Raw genomic sequence first — 21,779 nt, forward strand, 5'->3', positions numbered from 1 at the left:
CAGGGGTAAAATCATGAGAAACTCAATTTGGTTTTGTTTGGAATAAATATTGATCTCTCAAGAATAATAACACAATTTATTGCAAAAAATGTTTGGTTCTGTTTTGCATTTTTCTAGAATTCTGTTAAAAGTGATCATTGAAGTGATCACATTTATGCAGCTTGTGAAGCTATCATTATCATCATCAAATTCTTGATTTGTGCTGTCAAGGGAGTTTATGTTATTACTGACTTCCTATGAAAGTTTATTTTTCACTTGGTTAGACTATAATAAATTTAGTTTAATCCTTTATCCAAGTGTGAGCAAACAAAGTTTGTCATCATCATCATCATCATACGTATCAAGGATTTAGGCCTAGTATGGCCTGTTCCGGCCTTAAAAGTCATCGTTGAATCGTTTAAGAGGACGTCCTGGTTTTCTTTTTCCTAATGGCTTGTACTTTAAGGCTTGTTTTGGTAATCTTTCTGTTTTCATTCTTTGAACGTGTTCCATCCATCTATGTTTATATTTTTTAATTTTTTCAATTACTGGTTCTTGGTTTAATTCTTTCATAATATCTTCGTTTCTTTTGTGATCAAATAGGGTATACTTTGCAGTTTTTCTCATAAACTTAATTTCTGCTGTTGTTAATCTTTGTTTCTTTTTGTTTTATTGTCCAGATTTCGCTTCCATACATTAAGACCGGTAGGGCTAATGTATTGTATACTTTTAGCCTGGTTTGTTTTTGAACTAGGTTTGGTTTAAATATAGAGTTAATTACTCCTGTTATTTTTAAATATTTTGCAATTTTTATGTTTATATCTTTTTCATTTTCATAAGTGATCATACATCCTAGGTAGTTAAATGAATTCATCTGTTCTAAGATCTTGTTATCTAATACTATTTTAGTTCTTGCTGGATCTTGTCCTTTAAAGGCCATAGTTTTTGATTTTTCCGTTGATATTATCATACCATAATCTTTGGATATCTCATTTAGATTTAAAATAGCTTTCTGTAAGTTATCTTCAGAATTTGTAATTATTATTTGGTCGTCTGCAAAGAGGAGAGTGTTTAAGTTAACTGTAGGTGAAAGTTTAATTCCTTGATGTAAATTTTTACTCCATTTTATTATTATTTCATTTAAGTAGATATTAAAAAGAGTTGCTGAGAGGGGACATAACTGTCGGACCCCTTGGTTTATCTCTCTTGTATATGATAGCTCATGATTTAATCTTATTTGTATTTGATTATTTTCATATATACTTGTGACAGCTTTTAGGATATTATTTGGTATTTGTCTTTCTTTTAATATGTTAAATAATATGTTTCTTTTAACTTTGTCAAATGCTTTTTCAAAGTCAATAAATGCAATATGTGTTTCTAAATTATATTCTCTTCTTTTCTCTATTATTAATTTTAGGCAGAAGGCTAGGTCTATACATGATCGTCCTTTTCTAAATCCATTTTGTACCTCTAGAATAAAGTTTTCGGAATATTTCATTAGTCCTGAAGATACTTTCAGGCACAAACAAAGTTTGCGCCTGAAAGTATCTTCAGGACTGGGGTAAGGTGGTACAACACCGGGAAACTCGTTGCAAAGGTGGAGTAAGATAACATCACTCCTATCTCAGTATCTCCCATAATGCACAACACATCTTCTTGCGGATATGTATAATGTTATGCATTAAGGGAAGGGCCACTAGCTTGTTCCACCTTTGCAACGAGTTGTCCGGTGTTGTACCACCTTACCCCAGTCCTGAAGATACTTTCAGGCACAAACTTTGTTTGCTCACACTTGGATAAAGGATTAAACTAAATTTATTATATGGCTTCCTATGAATAGTTTTTCTCCAATTAGCCTGTTATTTTTCTGGACTCTAATATTGTTAGATCTTATATTTTCTGGTAGCAAGTCTTATACATTGGTTATTCATAATGATATTATTTAAGAAAGTTACAAATGCACTATATATTAATTAGAATAACTTTTAATTAATATTTCCAGTATTTCAGCAGAGTCAAACTGCCATTATCAGGAACACTGAACAAATTGATATGTATGTGCACAAAGGCAATGCATATGGTATGAAGCAGAACAACAGTGGCAAGTCTTAAGTCCTAAACAGTGTTCTAAATAATAACTAAATAATAACCCTAAGTGTCCTAAATAATAACCCTAAGTACTTCAGACTTACTTGTTGTTCTGCTTAGTCATAATTACCTTATGCAATTATGATTGTGTGGACATATCAATTTGTTTATTGTTCCCTGATGATGAAAAAGAGGATACTGTGGAGGCAGCTCAAGATAAATAATAGTAGTAATCAATTGTATGAAGAGTATAAAGAGCAGGCCAGGAAAGTGACCTAGTTGGTAAGAACAGCAAAACTTATGAGAAAAAATTAGCAAATCAGGGCAAGAAAAGTCCTAGAGAGTTTTTAGATATGTGGCAAGTAGAAGGAAGAATGATTATGGTAAGATGATGTTAGCGGATGAAAATGGTAGAATGGTAACTGCTGCAGAAGTTAACTGCTGTTGAGTTACTCGGTGATCAATTTATGAGAGTGTTTCATCCTCATCAGGGTGAAATCATGAGAAACTCAAGTGTAGAGAAAATAAGAGTAGATGGCTTAACTGTGAGTGAGCAAGAAGTATATGAGGAAATAAATAAGCTCAATGTCAATAAGGCAATAGGATTTGATGATGTGCCTTAAGGGAATGTTCCAGGGGATTGGCAGTAGCATTGGCATGACTGTTTAATAAGAGTCTTACAAAGCACAGCTTCCAACAGAGTGGAAAGAAGGTAAAATTGTTCTACTGCATAAAGGTGGTGATAAGGCTGTGGCTACAAATTATATGCCATGTAATGAGTTGATAATAGCGGTATTCTCTGTGATTGTCAGCATGATTTGTTAAAGGGAGATCATGTTTTAACAAGTTACTTATGTACTATAACAAGGTGACAAATGTCTTGAACAAGGGAGATACATGTACTGTGTTTATTTTGTAGATTTTGCAAACACTTTTGTACTGCCGCACAAAAAGCTGATAAATAAATTGAAAAAGATGGGATTGGATAACAGACCAGTGAGTTGGATTGGTGAATGACTATCAGATAGGTATCAGGAAGTTGTATATGGGTTGGTGCAGTATCACTAAAGAGGAAGGTCACGTGGTGTTCTGCAGGAGTCTGGGATCATTGTTTTCTTGTCCTATTTGTATATTAATGATATTAGTATAGATTTAACTGGTGATATGCAACTGTTTTCAGATGATGTAAAATTAGGGAGAACAATGCAGACAAACAGATGTTATGGCTGTACAGGAGGGACTTTCCTCTTTGTAGTAGGCACATGAATGCTTGACAATGCTTGTAAAAGGCAAAATGTCAAGAAAATAAGTATAAATCTTATAGTAATTGGAAAAAGAGACACTGCAAGATAAACATACCTCGCAACAGGTGTTCAAAATGATCTCTGTTGGCAGCCACTCAGCCATTGTGGCATCTTAGCATTGGCAGCCTCATGTGCTTGAAAGAGTTCTAGGTTATGATAGCAACTGGAATTAAAGAAAATGAGTTTCTTGAATTTTTGAGGGATAATTACCGCAGACAGTATGTAACAGAGGGCACATGAGGATTGAGGGTCTTGGATTTGGTTATCTCATCAGAGGATGTAATCATAAATGAGGTGTCAAATCATCCACCAGTGGTGAGAGTGACCATGAGATGATTACCTGGGTGGTTTCCAGCAGTGTCAGGACCTCTGTGAGAAAAGGATATATGTGGAACTACAAAGGAGGTGATTATGAAGAGCTCAGGAGACAACTTGTAGATGTAGCATGGAATGAGGAGTTAGCTGAAAAAGAGATCAACACAGCTTGGGGGATTTCAAAAACTACATTTAGACACTGCTCTGGTAGATGCAATGTCTAAATGTATTTCCAAGGATGAGAAGGTTAAATAACGTAGGTGTGAAATGGATGAATAAAGAAATTAAGTATGAGATACAGAGAAAAAAAAAAAAAAGGGCATTATGGAGGCAGTATAAGAGAAGTGGGAATAACCAATTCCATGAGGTCTACAAAGACCAGGCAAGGAAGATGACTTGGTTGGTGAGGGTAGCTAAAGAGAGGTATGAATAGCAGTCGAAATGAAGCCAAAAAGAATCCTAAGGAGTTCTTTCGATATGTAGCCAGCAAAAGAAAGAATGATTATGGAAGGATGACATTGATTGGAGAAAATGGTATAAAGACAGCTGTTGCGGAATGTGTGGTGGAGATACTTAATGAGAAGTTCATAAGGGTCTTTCAATCTTGTGAATGTGACTTCATGGAGAGATTGGGAGCAGTTGATGATGGGAAGGAGAGATCGACTGTAAGTGAGCAAGACGTGTATGGGGAATTGAGTAAATTAGATGTTAATAAGGCTGTGGGACTTGATAATATATCACCACGTATTCTGAAGGAATGTGCCAGGGAAAAATATGTCAAACACCTACCTTGACATATTTTTTTAATATGAGTCTTGCACTCAGTCAAGTTCCTAAGGAGTGGAAGGATGGCAAGATTGTGCCACTTCATAAAGGAGGTGATCGAACTCGAGCATCAAACTATAGGCCTATCTGTGTGTCAGGTGTTGTGGGTAAGTTGTTGGAGAAGCTTGTGAGAACTAGGATCCAGAGTTGGGTTGACAACTGGTATTATCTTTGATGGACAGCATGGGTTTGATAAAGGGAAGTCATGTTTTAGTAATCTACTTATTACGATAAAGTGACTGCTTCCTTGGACAGAGGAGAATGATACACAGTAATATACTTGAATTTTGCAAAGGCTTTTGAGTACCTCATGATAAGTTGACAGTCAAACTAGAGCAGATGGGGTTGGATATTAGACTAGTGCATTGGATTGGAGACTGGCTATCTGATAGGTATCAACAAGTTGTGTATGGGGGGAGCAATTCTGCATCTAATTTTTGTTTTCCAAATGTAAGGGTTTAAAATTTGGAAAACAAAAATTAGTTGCAGAATTTATGTTTGGTGAGGATATTGTCGGAGGTGGAGGAAATAAGAGATCTGGGGGTGATAGTAGATAAGGATCTGAAATTTAGGGGGCACATAGCCAAAATTGTGAAGACAACACAAACGCTTCTGGGAATGATGCAGAGGACACTGACTTGTAGAAGTATGGAGATTCTTGTTCCATTGTATAAGGCTTTGATTAGGCCACACATGGACTATTGTGCCCAGATTTTGTCACCTGGTTTTCAGACGGATGAAGTGATGTTGGAAAGGGTCCAGAGTTGACTGACTAAGGTGGTTTCTAACTTCTGGAATGTCGAGTATGAGGAAAGATTGAAAAGATGTAATTTGCAGAGTTTGGTGGACAGGAGGAAGAGGAGGAGATATGATAGAGACCTACAAGTTAGTAAGTGGTTGTTATAGGATCAATGCTGGAGAGATTTTACAGAAAATGGTTGGAGATCAGGGGAGAACCATAGGTCATCCCTGGAAACTGTATAAAGATGGTGTGAGTAGGGGAGTGAGAAGCAGTTTTTTATTTATTTATTTATATTATTATTATTCAGGTCTCCATGATGGAGTCAAGACTCATCGTGGGAGGTCCTTTCTAAGAAACACAAGTCTATCAAGACTCATTGAGAGAGGTCCCTCCTAGGAAACACAGTCTATCATACCACTCCTTAAATGCATTGACCGTTCTTGCTCTCACCACTCCATCAGGCAATGCATTCCATGGTTCAACCACCCTCCATGCAAAGAAACCACTCCTCACTCTCTTTCTCACAGTTTCCTTTTGTAACTTCCAGGGATGGCTTCTTGTCATGACTCCTCGCTGTTCAACCAAGCGAAAGAACTCCCCAGTGTCAACCCTATAACCACCTCTCAGCAGTTTAAAAGTGTCAATCATATCACCCCTCCTTCTTCTATCCAACAAACTCTGCAGTCCACACTCCCTCAGCCGATCCTCATAACAAACATTGTACAGTCCCAACACCATCTTTGTTATCCACTTTTGTACCCTTTCCACCGTTAATTTATCCCCTTCAAATCCTGGGGACCAGATCTGAAAACAATAGTCTAAGTGCGGTCTGATTAGAGTCTTATACAACGGAATGATAACCATTTTATCTCTGCAGGTCAGTGTCCTTCTCATTATTGCAGCAATCCTCTGTGTTACCTTCACTACCTTTGCAATATGTCCCCTAAATTTCAGGTTTCTATCAATCATCAAACCAAGATCTCTTGTCTCTCCTACTTCCTCCAGTTTTACTCCTCCCATAGTGTATAAATAAAGTAACAATAGATAGGTTTTACAGATGGCGACAGGAAATGTACTGCCTGACAGGATGGTGATTTTCAAACATAAGTTCTTGGACTCCATGGAGATGCCATGTAATAAAATAATAATAATAAATGATTTCATTATGAGATATCATCATCTGTTTTTTTTTTTTTAATGAAAATTATCCACGAAAACTTCTAAACCTATATAGTACATTAGTACAGTATAGGTTTACAAGTTTTTGTGGATGATTTTCATTAAAAAAAAAACAGATGATGATATCTCATATTGAAATCATTTATTATTATTATTACATGGCACCTCCATGGAGTCCAAGAACTTAGTTTTGCAAATCACCATCCTGTCAGGCAGTACATATCCTGTGTCCACCACTCGCCATCTGTAAAACCTATCTATTGTTACTTTATTTATCCCTCTTATTTAAAACTTCTGGGCATGCTTCCTTCCTCCTTCTGTTTGTATTCTATGGAAAATCCCCATCATCTATTTCATAATTACCTCTGAACAACTTATATGTCTAAATCATATCACTAAATCATCATATCTAAATCCTATTATCCACCAAGCTCTGTAAATTATATTTTCTCAATTTGTTCCCATAGCTTATATTTCATAATACTAATATTGACATCTGTAGTATCCTTTGTAAAGTATCCTCATCTCCTTGCTGAATCTGTGCACAGTAGTTCAGATTTGTTGGTTGGTTCAAGGCTATTTAGTGTTGAAACCATTATATCCTTTTCTTTGCTGTTCACCATCGTTCTTACCTTTGTGACGTTTGTCTGCAAAGGTGAATCAGTAGTTAAGATAAAGAATAAGAATCGCTTAAAAAAAAAGTGTTCAAGTCTTCATTACGATTGTTGATTGAGTGATCAGATTGATGTAAAAGCTCAAGAAAACCTATATGCACAGATATATGAAAATGCAGTAAACAAAGTGCATGTGTATTTTTAGATGAACAAATATTTGCAATATTTGCAAAGTTTCTGATAATGTTAGTATTGCTAATAGCAGTAGGCACCAACGTGTCTTATCATATCTAAATCCTATTATCCACCAAGCTCTGTAAATTAGATTTCCTCAATTTGTTCCCATAGCTTATATTTCATAATACTATGAAATATATTCACTTTTTGATCCACAAATCATCCACTTTTTTTGTGGATGATTTGTGGATGCCAAACTAATAAAAGCTTAAAACAGAATTAAAATCAAATTCCATAGTCATATATGGAAGGGTGATGGGTGTGGAATGTTAATTTATCTGAGGTTTTGCATAATAATTCATAACACTGGAGAAACAGATAAAGAAGATATTTACACGCAGTCCACTGATTTGCATAAAAGTTATGTTAAGTAAACTTTACATACCTCAAATTTTATGTAAGTTGGATTTAATCCCTCATCTTTTGGTCACACCTTGTTCCTTACATATCCATATGAAAGGGCTTAGATGTCATTGATTATTCATAACAACACTTCAAAGTATAAACAACATTAAGAGAGGAAAAAATAAATTTATTGAACTTAAGTAATATTTTACTGGTTTTCCACTCAACATTTTCAGAGCATAAATTATAACTGTGACCAGCACACAGCACTGAAGTAAACAGTTATGGAAACAATTCAAATAATAACTGAAACAGAACTAAAGTCCTTACATGGGCACTCTCTGTGGGCCAGATAACCATACATTTAATTTGGAGAGGTCAAGTGGAGAGAGAACAGGAGGTTCAAGAGTGCTGGATCTGATCATTACATAATAGAGACACAAAACACACATGTTGAAAAAATTATTTTACTGATTAATAATAAAAAATAATTGTTGTTACATCATTGTTTTCTGCTATATTATACCTTGTTCTACCTCTAAATAGCCCTCTTCAAATCTACTGTTGTGCCTTTAAAATATTAATTCAGATCTATTTCCTCTTCGGATATTGGCAAAATTTTTATTATGCTGTGCCAGCCAATATCTTATAACAGAAGAGACTCTTGTTCAGGGAAACAATTCCAAATTCAAAAGGGATACATACAATTATTAATCTTACGCTTGCACTGTGCAGATTCAGTTAGCAGCCGTGACCTGAATCTCACTTAAGAAATAATATCTAATTCCTTCCCGCCAAAAGGTTCTATTTCATAAGTGGTGATTTGAATTCGTAATCAGGCATAAACTCAGGTATAAGGTACAAAATGCTTATTGGAAAAGCACAAAACATTTATTAAGAAAATTCAAATACTCAATAGAACAAAACTCACTCCAAGTTAAGGTTCATACTAAATCACAACAGTGAAATTGAGTAAGCTAAATCCTTTAATTACGAAAGGATAAGATTGAGTGTAAGCATAACACTACTAGGATATAATTCCTTTCACAAGTTATTCACAGAACACGCATTGAACATTTTCATTAATACTCTATCAATAACCATCTTAATTCTAAATTTCATTAGGCAAGCCTAGCCATTCTCAATCAAAATACTGCCTATCAACAATTCTTCTTTGTTCCACGGGGTCTTAACTAATTCAATCAAATTCTCACTTAAAAGTCCTCTATTAGTGTCCTTAGTTTACAATATACACAAATTTCTTATTCTTCTAAGTGATTTTTAACATGGAATGAAATTCTTTACATTACCGGATCCTTTCTGATTTCATGCCACCATCTCATGTAGATCTGGATTACCTTACTGTATAGTTATTGGCTGTCTTTGTGCCTGGCTATGCACTACGCCTTTCTTTGAATCATTTCTGGACTGTGGCGTGCTGTCTACCGTTCCGCAGGAAATTTTCTCCGTTCTCCTCGATGGGACATTATTCGAAGGCTCGATTCTGCATAGTCCATCGTAACATGATCAGCTTCGCTTGGAAATCCTCGAGCGTCCTCAAGAATAGGCCTCATCATCCGACATCCCTGTAGTCAACCCACCGCTCTCTCTCACGAATCCCCCATCAAACTTCCTAAACTGGAATCCAGGAACAGAAGAAGAAAAAGCTTGTAATATGGTGCGCATTGTCTTTTTCAGTAATCAGTAAAATAATCTTTTCAACACATGTGTTTTGTGTCCCTAAATTCATAAATATGAATGCTGATCACCGTGTAACCTTAAAAGAAAAAATTACATAATAGAACTTAACACTAACAAATCTGGCTACACTTGCCTCTGCTTGGAGAAAGTGATCATATAGTCTTGACCTTTGAGATTTCCAAGCATGCAGAATTTTCTATTAAGAAGGGATATATATATATATGGAACAACAAAACAGGTGAGTCTGACAAGCTGAGGAGGTTAGCTTTCAACAGAGCATGGCATAAGAATTTGGTGGGAAGAGAGGTTGTTTGTGCATGGGAGGTGGTCAAGGGGGTATTTGAAAATAGCACTATCTGAATGTATACAGTCAGAAGGATAAAGCAGGTGAGAATTAGATGGATGAATAGCTTTATTAACAGGAAAGAAAAGGTTGTGGAGGGATTATAATGAAAAAAGTGATCAGGATGCCCATGAGCAGTATAAAGTACAGGCAAGAAGTATAACCAGTTTAAGGGTGCCATGTTGGGAAGGGTGGTGGTGTGATTTCTTATGTAAACACCTTCTTGTGTGAGTTGATAATGAGCCATTAGGAAGTTGTGTCAGGTGTGTATTTAGAAAAGGGCGACAATTGCTACATTTGTTTTCTATGTTTATTTTAGGATTTGGGCTGTTAAGATGTGCTAAAATGTATCCAGTGTGTCTGGATCATGAGGCCAAATAGCAAACATATCATTAGCATAGTACAGCCAAACTATTGGTTTAAATGTGGCTGTACTAAGTGCTTGGTTTTCAAAATGTTTCATTATAGATGTTAGTTGAGGGCCAAATATGGAGGTTGTCTCTTGTCTTGTCAGATGTCATCTCCTTCCAGGAGGTTGACTACCATGAACTTCCACCATGTACGGTTTTGTGCTTCTCTTTTGCATTCTTCATAGGACAAAAAGGTCCAGTCCTTAATGTTTCTCATCCGATCTGTTCTTTGTCTTCCTCTTCTTCTTTTTCCTTGTATCATTCCTTCTAGAAGTGTTTTTTGTAGGGATTCATGCCTTAGTATATGACCAAGGTAGGTGGTTTTCCGTTTCTTAATGATTTTCAACAGATTTCTATTTTCTCCAGTCATCTCTAATATTTCTAAATTATTTTTTTTGGCAGTCCATGGGACTCTAAGAATTCTTCTGAGGATCCACATCTCAAAGGCTTTTAGTTTATTTTCACAGTATTTTGATATTGTCCAGGTTTCTGCTCCATATAGCAGTGCAGTGTTGACCATGCGTAGCATTTGGACAGCCTAATTCTTGTTTTTGTGTGAATTTCCCTTGAGGTCAGAATGTTTTTCATGCTAATAAAGGTTGAGCTCACAATTTCTATTCTTCTTAATATTATCATACTTTCCATTCTCTGTAATTAGTTGACCCAAATATATATAACTCTCTACTTTATCTAAAGTATATCCTCTGATCTTAATATTTATATCAGGTATTTTCCCTTTTTCTCTTGTTACCAGCATGGTTTTTTTTTTTTTTTGAAGTTGAAATTAAGTTCATACTTTTCACTTTGCTTCAGCGTCTCTTCTAGTAGGTTTTGAAGATCTTTTTTATTTTCAGCTAGCAGTACTGTATCATCTGCATATCTTAAGTTGTTTATATTCCTGCCTCCTCTGCTGACTCTTTTAAATCTTCTAATTGCTGGAAGATATTTTCAGTATAGAGGTTAAACAATATAGGAGAAAGAACACAGCCATGTCTGACACCCTTCTTTACTGGGAATTCCTCCTAGATTTCTCCTGATATTTTTATCGAGGCAGTTTGCTCCCAATATCGATTTATCAATAATCTGGTATCTTTACCATCTACTCCTAAATTTCTGATGCATTTGATTAGTTGTTCATGTTGTATATTGTCAAAGGCCTTTGTGTAGTCAATAAAACATAAGTAGACTTCTTTCTGCTTCTCCAGATATCTTTCTATAATAGTTCTAATGTTGAAGAGGCCTTCTCTGGTTCCTTTATTTTCCTGGAAACCAGATTGTGTTTCATTAATTTCCATTTCGATTTTATGTTTGTTTCTTTCTAGGATATATAATATAACTTTTGCTATCTGACTAATCAGACTAATTGTTCTGTATTCTTCACATTTGTCTTCGGTTTTTTAGGTATTGGCAGGAATGTTGAGTGCTTAAAATCTTTTGGCATGTGTCCAGTTTCATATATTTTGTTACATATGTCAGTCAGTGATCTTATAGCCTTATCATCTAAAGCCTTTAGATATTCTGCCATAATTCCATTCATTCCTAGAGTTTTTCCTGGTTTCAGTTTCCTAATGGCATTTGTTACTTCCCAGGTAAGAATAGTAGGCCCCTCCAAATCTTCTTGCATGGCTTATCTATTCTATCTTGATTGTAGAGTTCCTTTGAATACTCTACCCACCTATCCCTTATTTTGTCTTTCTCCATTAGGATGTTTCCGCTGGTATCTTCAATGCAATGAGAGCCTACCCTTTTGCAAGATTTGTTAGTTAGTTCCCTAACTTTTTCATGAAGTTCTCTGGTTTTGTTCTTTTTATCCAGAAGTTCAATTTCCTTGCATTTGTTGTTGTTGAGCCATAGTTCTTTTGCAATCCTACATTCTTTCCTGATCTCCTTGTTTAAGTTCTTGTATTCAGGATAATTTTTGTGTTTCTTTTTTTCTTCGTCATTTTCAGTATCGTGTCATTCATCCAGGGTTTACTCATTTTCTTCTCAAATTTGGAAATTGTTTGTTTTACTGCTTTTTTATGCCCTCTTTAAATTTCTGCCATCTATCCTCAATCTCATCTTTAGGGTAAGGATACTTGGTAGGATCAGGAACATTAACAGCAGTGGATTGTGCTAGTTCCTTTAAAAATTTATCTTGTATTTCTTGATTTTTAAGGGAGCCAAGATCATATTTTTCTATGTTTAGAGGTTTCATTGTTTTCTTTAATTTTATTGCTGCTTTAATGACCACAGTATATCCCTTGTCTGAAAACCAGGAGCAATCTCTTGAAAATAGTAACATGGAACGTCAGAACACTCTACGAGGCAGGCAAATTAGATAACCTACTCCAGGAATTAGAAGTGATGAAGGCCAATATTGCAGGTATCAGTGAAGTGAGGTGGACAGATACAGGCATAATAATAAGAAAAAATCACACTATAATCTACTCTAGCAGTGACCTACACCTTAATGGAATATCGCTTATCCTAAGTAATAGAATTGCGAAATCTCTACAGGGATATTGGCCCATAAATGACAGAATCATAACAGCCAAAATAACTGCACAACCATTTAACCTGTATATTATCCAAGCATATGCACCAACCCAAGACCACCCAGATGAAGAGTTGGAACAATTTTATGAAGACATCCAAACTGCAATCTCCAGTGCTAAGTCGGATGATGTTATTATAATGATGGGTGACCTAAATGAAAAGTGGGCTCAGAAAAAATCTCATTTTGCATGGGAAACCAAAGGCTTGGAATCAGAAATGAAAGAGGTGAAAGATTAATTCAATTCTGTGAAACCAATGACCTAATAATTGCCAACACACTGTTTAAACATCCTCCTAGAAGACTATGTACCTGGAAAAGCCCTGGGGACATCTATAGAAACCAAATTGACTATATAATAATAAGCAAAAGATTCCAAAATCCAATAACACAAACAAAAACATATCCTGGCACAGACATAGGATCGGACCACAACCCAGTGATTGCAAAAATCAAAATAAAACTTAAGATACCAAGCCAACCATTCATAAGAGAAACTTATAATTCAGACTCACTTAACAACCAAGAAGTTAAAGACTGCTTTATAAAAGAATTCACAGAATCCCTTAACAAGTCTGACACCACAACTCACACAGAAAATAGAACACCAATTGATGAAATTAACATGAACTGGCAAACATTCAAGAATAGCATCAATGGAGCAGCCAAAAATACACTCCCACAATTAAAAAGGAAAAGGAATAAACCCTGGATGAATGAAAAAAATACTAATGTCGATGGAACAAAGAAAAAAACAAAGAACAAAGAACAAACCTGAATATAAAAGCATGAATAAAGAAATAAAAAAAGAATGCAGGAAAGCCAAAGAGGAATGGATTAAGAATAAATTTATAAATATAGAAAACCTTGATAGAAAAACAGAGAACAAAACTTTTCATACATTTCTCTGCTTGAACAAAAGCAGAGAAATGTATGAAAAGATCAGAGAAATGACAAGCAGGACAAATACAGCAAATCATGCAAGTGTCATTAGAGACCCAAGAGACCATATTCTAATGGATAAAAAAGAAAGAAATCATGGAAACATGGATTGAATAAACAAGGAAATTATACGAACAACAAAGAAATGATATTCCTGAACAGACTGATTTAGAAGGACCATTCATTTTACTCTGTGAAGTTGAAAATGCTGTCAAGAAACTAAAACCACATAAAGCTGCAGGAATAGATAACATCTTGGCAGAATGGTTGAGGGCTCTCAATGAAGGAGGACTGAAATTTCTAATAAAATTATGCAATAAAATATACGAGACTGGATTTCTACCCAAAGATATTAATCACTCAATTTTCATTCCAATTCTCCCCCCCAAAAAAACAAAAGCTACAAGATGTAAAGAGTTCAGGACAATCAGCCTCATCAGTCAAGTATCAAAAGTCCTCCTATATGTTATTCTTGAAAGAAATAAAAGAAAAATAAACATAGAAATAAATGATACACAAAGTGGCTTCAAGGAAAATGTAGGTACAAGAGAAGGTATTTTCAATGTTAGAACCATTATAGAAAGATATCTAGAAAAACAAAAAAGATGTGTACCTCTGTTTCATTGATTACAATAAGGCATTCGACAATGTCCAACATGAACAATTAATTGAAATCCTTTCAAAAATAGGCATGGATGGAAAAGACATTAGGCTATTAACTAATCTTTAATGGGAACAGATTGCATCTTTGAGAATAAATACAGAGACCTCAGAAGAATTCTCAGTTCAGAAATGCGTGAGACAAGGCTGTGTCTTTTCTCTGATTCTCTTTAACCTGTACACAGAAGAAATATTTAATAAACTTAGTAATCTCAAAGGAATCACTGTAGGGGGCAGAAATATTAATAACCTAAGATATGCAGATGACATGGTTCTTCTAGCTGAAAACAAATATGACCTCAAAACTCTTATAGATGAAACCCCTCAAGTATAGCGAACAGTATGGCTTCAGTTTCAACTTTAAAAAGACAAAAATCATGATAATTTCAAGAGAAAAGGAAATACCAAAAATATGCATCAATATAAAAGGAAATAAATTAGAACAGGTGCAAACATACATATACCTCAGACACTTGATCACAGAGAATGGCAGGATCAGAAGATGAAATTAGAAAAAGGATTGAAATTGCAAGATCAACTTTCAACAGTATCAAAAATCTACTAACATCTAGAGAATTAAATCTGAAAACAAGACTAAGAATCTCCAAATGCTACATATGGTCTACATTATTAAATGGAGTAGAGACATGGACACTCTCCAATCTGAGTGTGAAAAAACTGGAGGCCTTTGAAATGTGGATGCTGCGAAGAATTATGAGAATATCATGGAAAGACAAAAAGACAAATGAAGAGGTACTAGAGATGGTAGGCGTAAACAGGAGCCTGATGAAAGAAATTAAAAAGTCAGCTATTTTGGACATATTCTGAGACATAACTGCCTACAAAGGACACTTCTCGAAGGAACTGTTGAGGGAAAGAGAGGAAAGCAAAGACTGGAGTGGATGAAAAATATAGAAGACTGGACCTATCTCTCATATGAGGAATGCAGCAGAGAGGTGCAGAATAGGACATGGTGGAGATGCATGGTAGTCAATCTCCTGGAGGGAGAAGACACCTGACAGGACAGGAATGACCACAGGATTGTGGTCTGATCCAATATCAGCCCCTGGGTATGTTTTGGCTTGTAAGATGTTATTCTGGAATCTTTTTTTAATCATTATATAGTCAGTCTGGTTCCTACAGCTGTCTCTGGGACTTTTCCATGTGTAAAGTTTTCTAGGAGGGTGGCTAAATAAAGTATTTGCTATTACCAGATTGTTTTCTTCACAGAACTGTATTAATCTTTCTCCTCTTGGATTTCTATGTCCCAGGCCCTGGTTTCCCATGCAGGAAGAGATCTTTTCTGAGCCTACTTTAGCATTTGGATCTCCCATAACGATAGTTATGTTATCTGATTTAGTGTTGTTTAGTGCATTTTGAATGTCTTCATAGAAACATTCTACATCTTCATCTGGGTAATCAGAAGTAGGTGCATATATTTGGACAATAAAAATATTAAAAGGTTGAGCTGCAATTTTTAATGCAATTATCCTGTCACTTATGGGCCAAAATCCAAGTAAGGATTGCACAATCTTATTTTTTAGTATACAAATGCTACTCCATTCCTATGACTGTTTCCACATGAGTATATAATTGAATGAAATATGGAGGTTAGTTGAAGCTAAATATAAAAACAGCTTGATGAGAAGAGGGAAACCCATTGCAGTTCCATCAAGCTGTTTTTATATTTGGCTCCATGGTCCAGACACTTCAGATACAAACACAAGTCAGTATCCTGAAACTATTTTGAATAAAAAAAGTTTATAGATGTTAAGTTGGAATAGGTCTTAATCTTAAAATGATGGTCCCTCAGATTTTGAGTAAATTAATACAGCCATACTTTCTGAGATTTGTGTGTTGGGGATATTCGTTGCTACTGCTGTGATGCCAAAAACAGTCTCATCAATTTGTAATGACTTTGTTCATCATTTTAGGTTTCTTCTATCTAACTTGTGTAGTGGTATCTAAAGCTTTGTCTGCCAGTTCTTACTTGCCTTAACAACGCTAGTAAATATATTTCTTGTTCTTGAAGGTGGATGTTAACAGATCTTATTATCCATTGTGATTTAATGAGCTCACAATAGTATAAGGACTCAAAATGATCTGCATGTTCAGAGAAAACCAGTTTAATTTCAAATAGGTGTGTTTCTGTTATTAGCCATTGTTGGATATGTATCCAATTAATATGTTTTGGATATACCAAATTAGAGTTCAACTTAATATTTCAACATTTTCTTTCAGGTTGAAGGATGTTATACTTTGACTGTAAATATGTCATCTGGAGATATTGAGAAGAAGAGTTATTTTTCTAGTATTGAGATTGAGGCAGAAGTGACAGAGAAAGGAACAGGTATAGTTTTATTATAAATATTCATTCTGTATGTGAGGGTTTTAGCAAACATTCAGATGTGCATATTTTTTTTGCTATATATTTTTTCCTAATTAATTTCATTCAATTGAATTCACTTTGTGCAGTTCTGGAATGTCACTGTGCCAGCTACATTTCATGCACATTTCACTGGATGAGAAATGTTGTGTGTGTAATCTTTGATCATTCCTTTTATTTTCTTTTTTCTTAATTGTTACTTAAAATATTCTATGAAAAATACTAATATTTAGTTAAATATAAAGAGCCAATAAGCTTCATTTCGGCGATATAAACAATATTTTAAATTAAGGGGATATAAAATCCACATTGTTTCAAAACCAAATAAGAAACTCAAAGATTGGAATCAGAGAGTTTCATGCCGAATATAGTAAACTATAAAGTATCGGCGACACTAGCGTGAGCTAATGCAAGTGACTCGATTCCAATCTTTGAGGAAGGTCGATTCCAATCTTTGAGTTTCTTATTCGGTTTTGAAACAATGTGGATTTTATATCCCCTTTATTTAAAATATTGTTTATATCGCCGAAATGAAGCTTATTGGCTCTTTATATTTAAGTAACTTAATGGTTACACCTCTTTGGAAACTCGTACAGCAGAGTATATAAGTTCTTTTCGCTATACACTTTGGTATTATGGTCTAGCTACTCACTGATGAAGCCTCAAAAAAGGCTGAAACTGGTCTGGGTAGTGACCTCCCTCCATAATGTAATAACAGCATACATTTCCTAGGAAATGTGTTTTTACATTATGGAAAATACCTAAGAATAGCGATCTGAACTTTCCCCACCTTTGCAACAAGTTGTCCGGTATAGTACTACGTACTAGGGTCACTTGCATTAGCTCATGCTAATGTCACCGATACTTTATAGTTTACTATATTCAGCATGAAACTCTCTGATTCCAATCTTTGAGTTTCTTATTCGGTTTTGAAACAATGTGGATTTTATATCCCCTTAATTTAAAAAAACTAATATTTAGGTATGAATTCATAAAGTATTTTCTGGAATCATTTGACTACTCTACTCTGCTTATTCTGTATCTCACTCAGGGTGGTTTATTTACTAGTATTATGTTTAAGAATCTCTACCTCTTTTTTTTTTGTCACCACTTTTTAAATTTGTCAAGAAATTTTCAACTATGTTTGGTAAGAATTAGATCATTTGCTAGTCTTAGTTGTTTCTCTTATTAATGAGGAGGACAAATAACTATTTGTTATTCATAACAAGGTCCCCCCCCCAGAACTGTTTACTTCTATGTATTAGTGCTTTATTCATTATTACCACTGGAAAATCTATTGTGATGTTTTACCAATGAGGCCTCTAAATTTCAGCTCCTTTTTCCTCATCACTTCCTTCAAGATATTTTCCCTAGTTGTATACAGTGCATCTTATCCCTACCTTCTGCATTTCAAAACTTTTGCAACAGTGAGACAGCCTTATTGTTTTCTTATTCAAATCCTCCTGTAAAGGACAAATAACTATTTGTTATTCATAACAAGGTTTCCCCCCCCCCCTGCCATACAGCATCTGCTGCACCCCATAGCTTATAGCTTTGCATCATCTGAAGAGTAATGTTTATTTCCATTTCAAATTCTCCCAAAATCATGAACATATAAGATAACAATAACAATCCAAAAATAAACCTCATGCAACACGGCATTCACATTTTCCAGTATACTGCTGTCCATTCACAACTTGATGACACCTAGGATACAAACAGTCTCCTATCCAACTAACTTATCTGTTATCTAGTTCTATCCATCCCAACTTATTATTATTGTTATTGTGAACATCTCCATGGAGTCAGAAGACTCATTGCAGAAGATCCACACTAACCGTTATTCACACAATACCTATCATATCTCTCCTTAAAGTCATTCACTGTCGGATCACTCACAAATACATCTGGCAATCCATGTCAGTCATTCATTACTCTCCAAGCAAAAATACCTCCTCACACCTTTACTAACCACATTCTTATACGCCTTTCAGGAGTAACCCTAGTTCTTCCCTACTCATCATGTATTAAAAAAAAAATTGTATCAATCTTATAGAACCCTTTTAGTAAGTTATAAGTTTGTCATGTCCCCTGTTTTCCATTTGTTAACTGAACTTTTCAGCCCACACACCTTCATTCTTTTCTCGTACAGAGAGAGAGAGAGAGAGAGTATTCCATAGACCTTTCAGTATCTTATTGCTCATCTATGTATCCTCTCAACCACCTCCCAATCCCCAAGAAACCTAGGGGACCAAATCTCTGTGCCAGTAGTCAAGATGCAGCTGTATAAAGAGGGATAAATGACTTCAAATCTCTGCCCACCACCATCCCCAAATCTCTAACCTCATCAATTTCCTGCAATCCAATACCATCAGTGTAATACACTGTATGTAACCTTTTCATTCCAAAGTACATAACCTTACACTACATCGAGCTGATAACCCTTGTCCACACTACCAGTTTATTTAAATCATCCTGCAGGATCTCTGTCTTTATTAACTATTCCACCTCCCCCTTCTGGTTTTGCATCTTCGGTAAACATCTCCCCTTCAAATCATTTCCAATATCACTAATATACAAATTAAACAGTAGGGATCACTGCAGGGCCCTGAGGCACTTTTCTAGTCATCCTCATTCTCCTGGACATATACTATTCCCTAGTGTCTGTCTTTTGGCTACCCCTGTCCATGCCTCCAATTTCATGTCGATTCCCATTTTATCCAACTGATGTAATAGTGTTTTGTGTGGTATTCTGTCATAAGTCTTTGTAAAGTCCAGAAGTATCATGGTGTAGCCATTTCCATTATCCTCAGCTATCACTTTGTTATGTGAATAAATTACTGAGTGAGTAAATGTGAGTAAATTAAATTAATAAGTCAGGACATTTTTTTTGATTTTGCAAAGGCGTATGACAGGGTACCAAATGATAGACTGATATTTAAGTTGCAGCACATGGGTTTAAATGTCTGGTTAGTCAAATGGATTCAGGATTGGCTGACTGATAGGTATCAGAGAGTTGTGTATGATGGGGCAATATCAAGGAAGCAGAAGGTTACAAGTGGGGTTCCACAGGGCTCAGTACTGGGACCTCTATTGTTTAGTCTTTATATCAATGATATTGTCAATGGATTGCAAGGGCACATTCAGTTGTTTGCAGATGATGTGAAGTTGGGAAGAGTTATCAGTAATAGTGCAGATGTGGCAGCCCTGCAAGAGGATTTGAATAAACTAGACAGATGGGCAAATAAATGGGGTTGTCGGTTCAATGCAGCAAAATGTAAAGTCTTGAGGTGTGGGATCCATCAATGGGAGGATGTGTACCCGATTGGAGGAGCTGTACTGGAGGAAGTAGGGGAGACAAGAGATCTGGGGGTGATGATTGATAGAAAACGCATATTGCAAAGGTGGTGAGGGTAACTCAGAGGATTGCTGCAATACCGAGAAGGACACTGACCTGCAGAGTTATCATTCCATTGTATAAGGCCCTGATCAGACCACACCTAGACTATTGTTCTCAGATTTGGTCCCCAGGATTTGAAGGGAATAAATTGACTGTGGAAAGGGTACAGAGGCAGATAACAAAGATGGTTTCAGGACTGTACAATATGAGTTATGAGGATCGACTGAGGGAATGTGGACTGCAGAGTTTGGTGGATAGAAGGAGAGGTGATATGATCAAGACTTTTAAACTGTTGAGAGGCAGTTACAGGGTAGACATTGGAGAGTTCTTTCACTTGGTGGAATGGCGGGAAGGAGCTATGATAAGGGGGGTCATCCCTGGAAGTTATGAAAGGAGGCTGTGCGCAAGAGGGTGAGGAGTGGTTTCTTTGCGTGGAGAGTGGTTAAACCTTGGAATGCATTGCCTGAGAGAGTGGTTGGAGTGGGAACGGTTAATAGGTTCAAGGAGTGGTATGATAGTCTTTGTATTTCCTAAAAACGACCTCCCACGATGAGTCTTTTGACTCCATGGTGGCCTGGATAATAATAATAATAATATCTCCCCAAAACCATGCTGCCAACATATAGCATCATATTTCTATCCATCCATTTTTCAATTCTTCTTTTTCAAATACTTCAATTAAATTTAATTACCAAATTGTCATGGAACATTCTATCAAAGGCCATTGCAAAATATGGTATAATGTTGTAATATGTATCTCTTATCTTGTACGTATATCATCCTGTCATAATATTTAAGTAGAATATTAAAATATACAACTGTTCCTTAACAAATGTGTACACAGATTGACCTATAATCATAATCCTCTTAATCCTTAGTCTTATTGCCATTCCCCACTACTTTATGAAGTGGAACAAGATCAGGCCCAATATTTTTTAAAGACTTCTCTAGGAATTGTGTTTACTTGATTGCCTAATTACTACTTATATCATGCTTTTTCTTTATTCTAAGTTACTTTCTTAGTTGTTTCTTTATAGTCCTTATGGAAAACTGATTATTGCCTTTTTCATTTATATTGTCTCATGTCTTTTTTTAAATGTATGCATGCTTAATCTCATCATTTATCAATTTTATTCTTTTCTATTATACACCTGCTTTATGAAAAAATCCCTGGACATCTTTGGAATATATTCGGACATTTTGCTGATAAATCCTTCTCGACCCATGCTCAAGCAACATTGATTTCCTTTTCATCCAACTTCTCATTCCATGCTATTTATTTTCTTCCTGATCTTTCCATAATCACATAAATGCTTTCCAATGGAAAGACCTCATATAGTTGGCCACCAACTAAACAGTCACTCTCACCAACAGAAAGCAGATTGATTTCAGCCTCTGATGAAATCAAATCCATGCTTGTGATCTTTGCCCTCTATTATGTATTGCTTAGTGACAAAACAACTGCCAATGATAGTTCTTTCTAAAAAATCTCATGAAATTAATTTATTTTGTTCAAAGATGTGATTTCTTTATTCTGATCTCTATTACTTTAATTAAAATTGATCATGATCACCCTGCTCATGTTTGTCACCATCCTCTATATTTCCAATTCTGCATCACTATCCAACAAGATATCCCATCACATTTGTTTTCTCTTCACCCCATACTGCTCCAAAATGACTTCCACTATTTCTCCTCTTGCATTTTTACCTTCTGCATGCACATTTCTTCTTCTCATAATCTAACTTACCTCTCTCTTATCTTGCCTTT

The 21,779-nt window shown here is 35.5% G+C and overlaps 1 protein-coding gene across 1 annotated transcript in view; it reads left to right on the forward strand.

The window, feature by feature from the left end:
• The window catches only part of LOC150099792 (alpha-2-macroglobulin-P-like), a 524,250-nt gene that overhangs the window by 125,978 nt on the left and 376,493 nt on the right, over positions 1 to 21,779 (forward strand). Inside the window, exon 9 of the mRNA XM_090403491.1 lies at positions 16,465 to 16,573. Coding sequence (XP_090259617.1) covers positions 16,465 to 16,573 — 109 coding nt within the window. The remainder of the gene's footprint in view (positions 1 to 16,464; positions 16,574 to 21,779) is intronic.

The sequence above is a fragment of the Typopeltis vanoorti genome, chromosome 14, assembly GCF_054136105.1.
Source record: "Typopeltis vanoorti isolate ZY-2024b chromosome 14, IOZ_Tvanoo_1.0, whole genome shotgun sequence".
Classification (NCBI taxonomy): domain Eukaryota; kingdom Metazoa; phylum Arthropoda; class Arachnida; order Uropygi; family Thelyphonidae; genus Typopeltis; species Typopeltis vanoorti.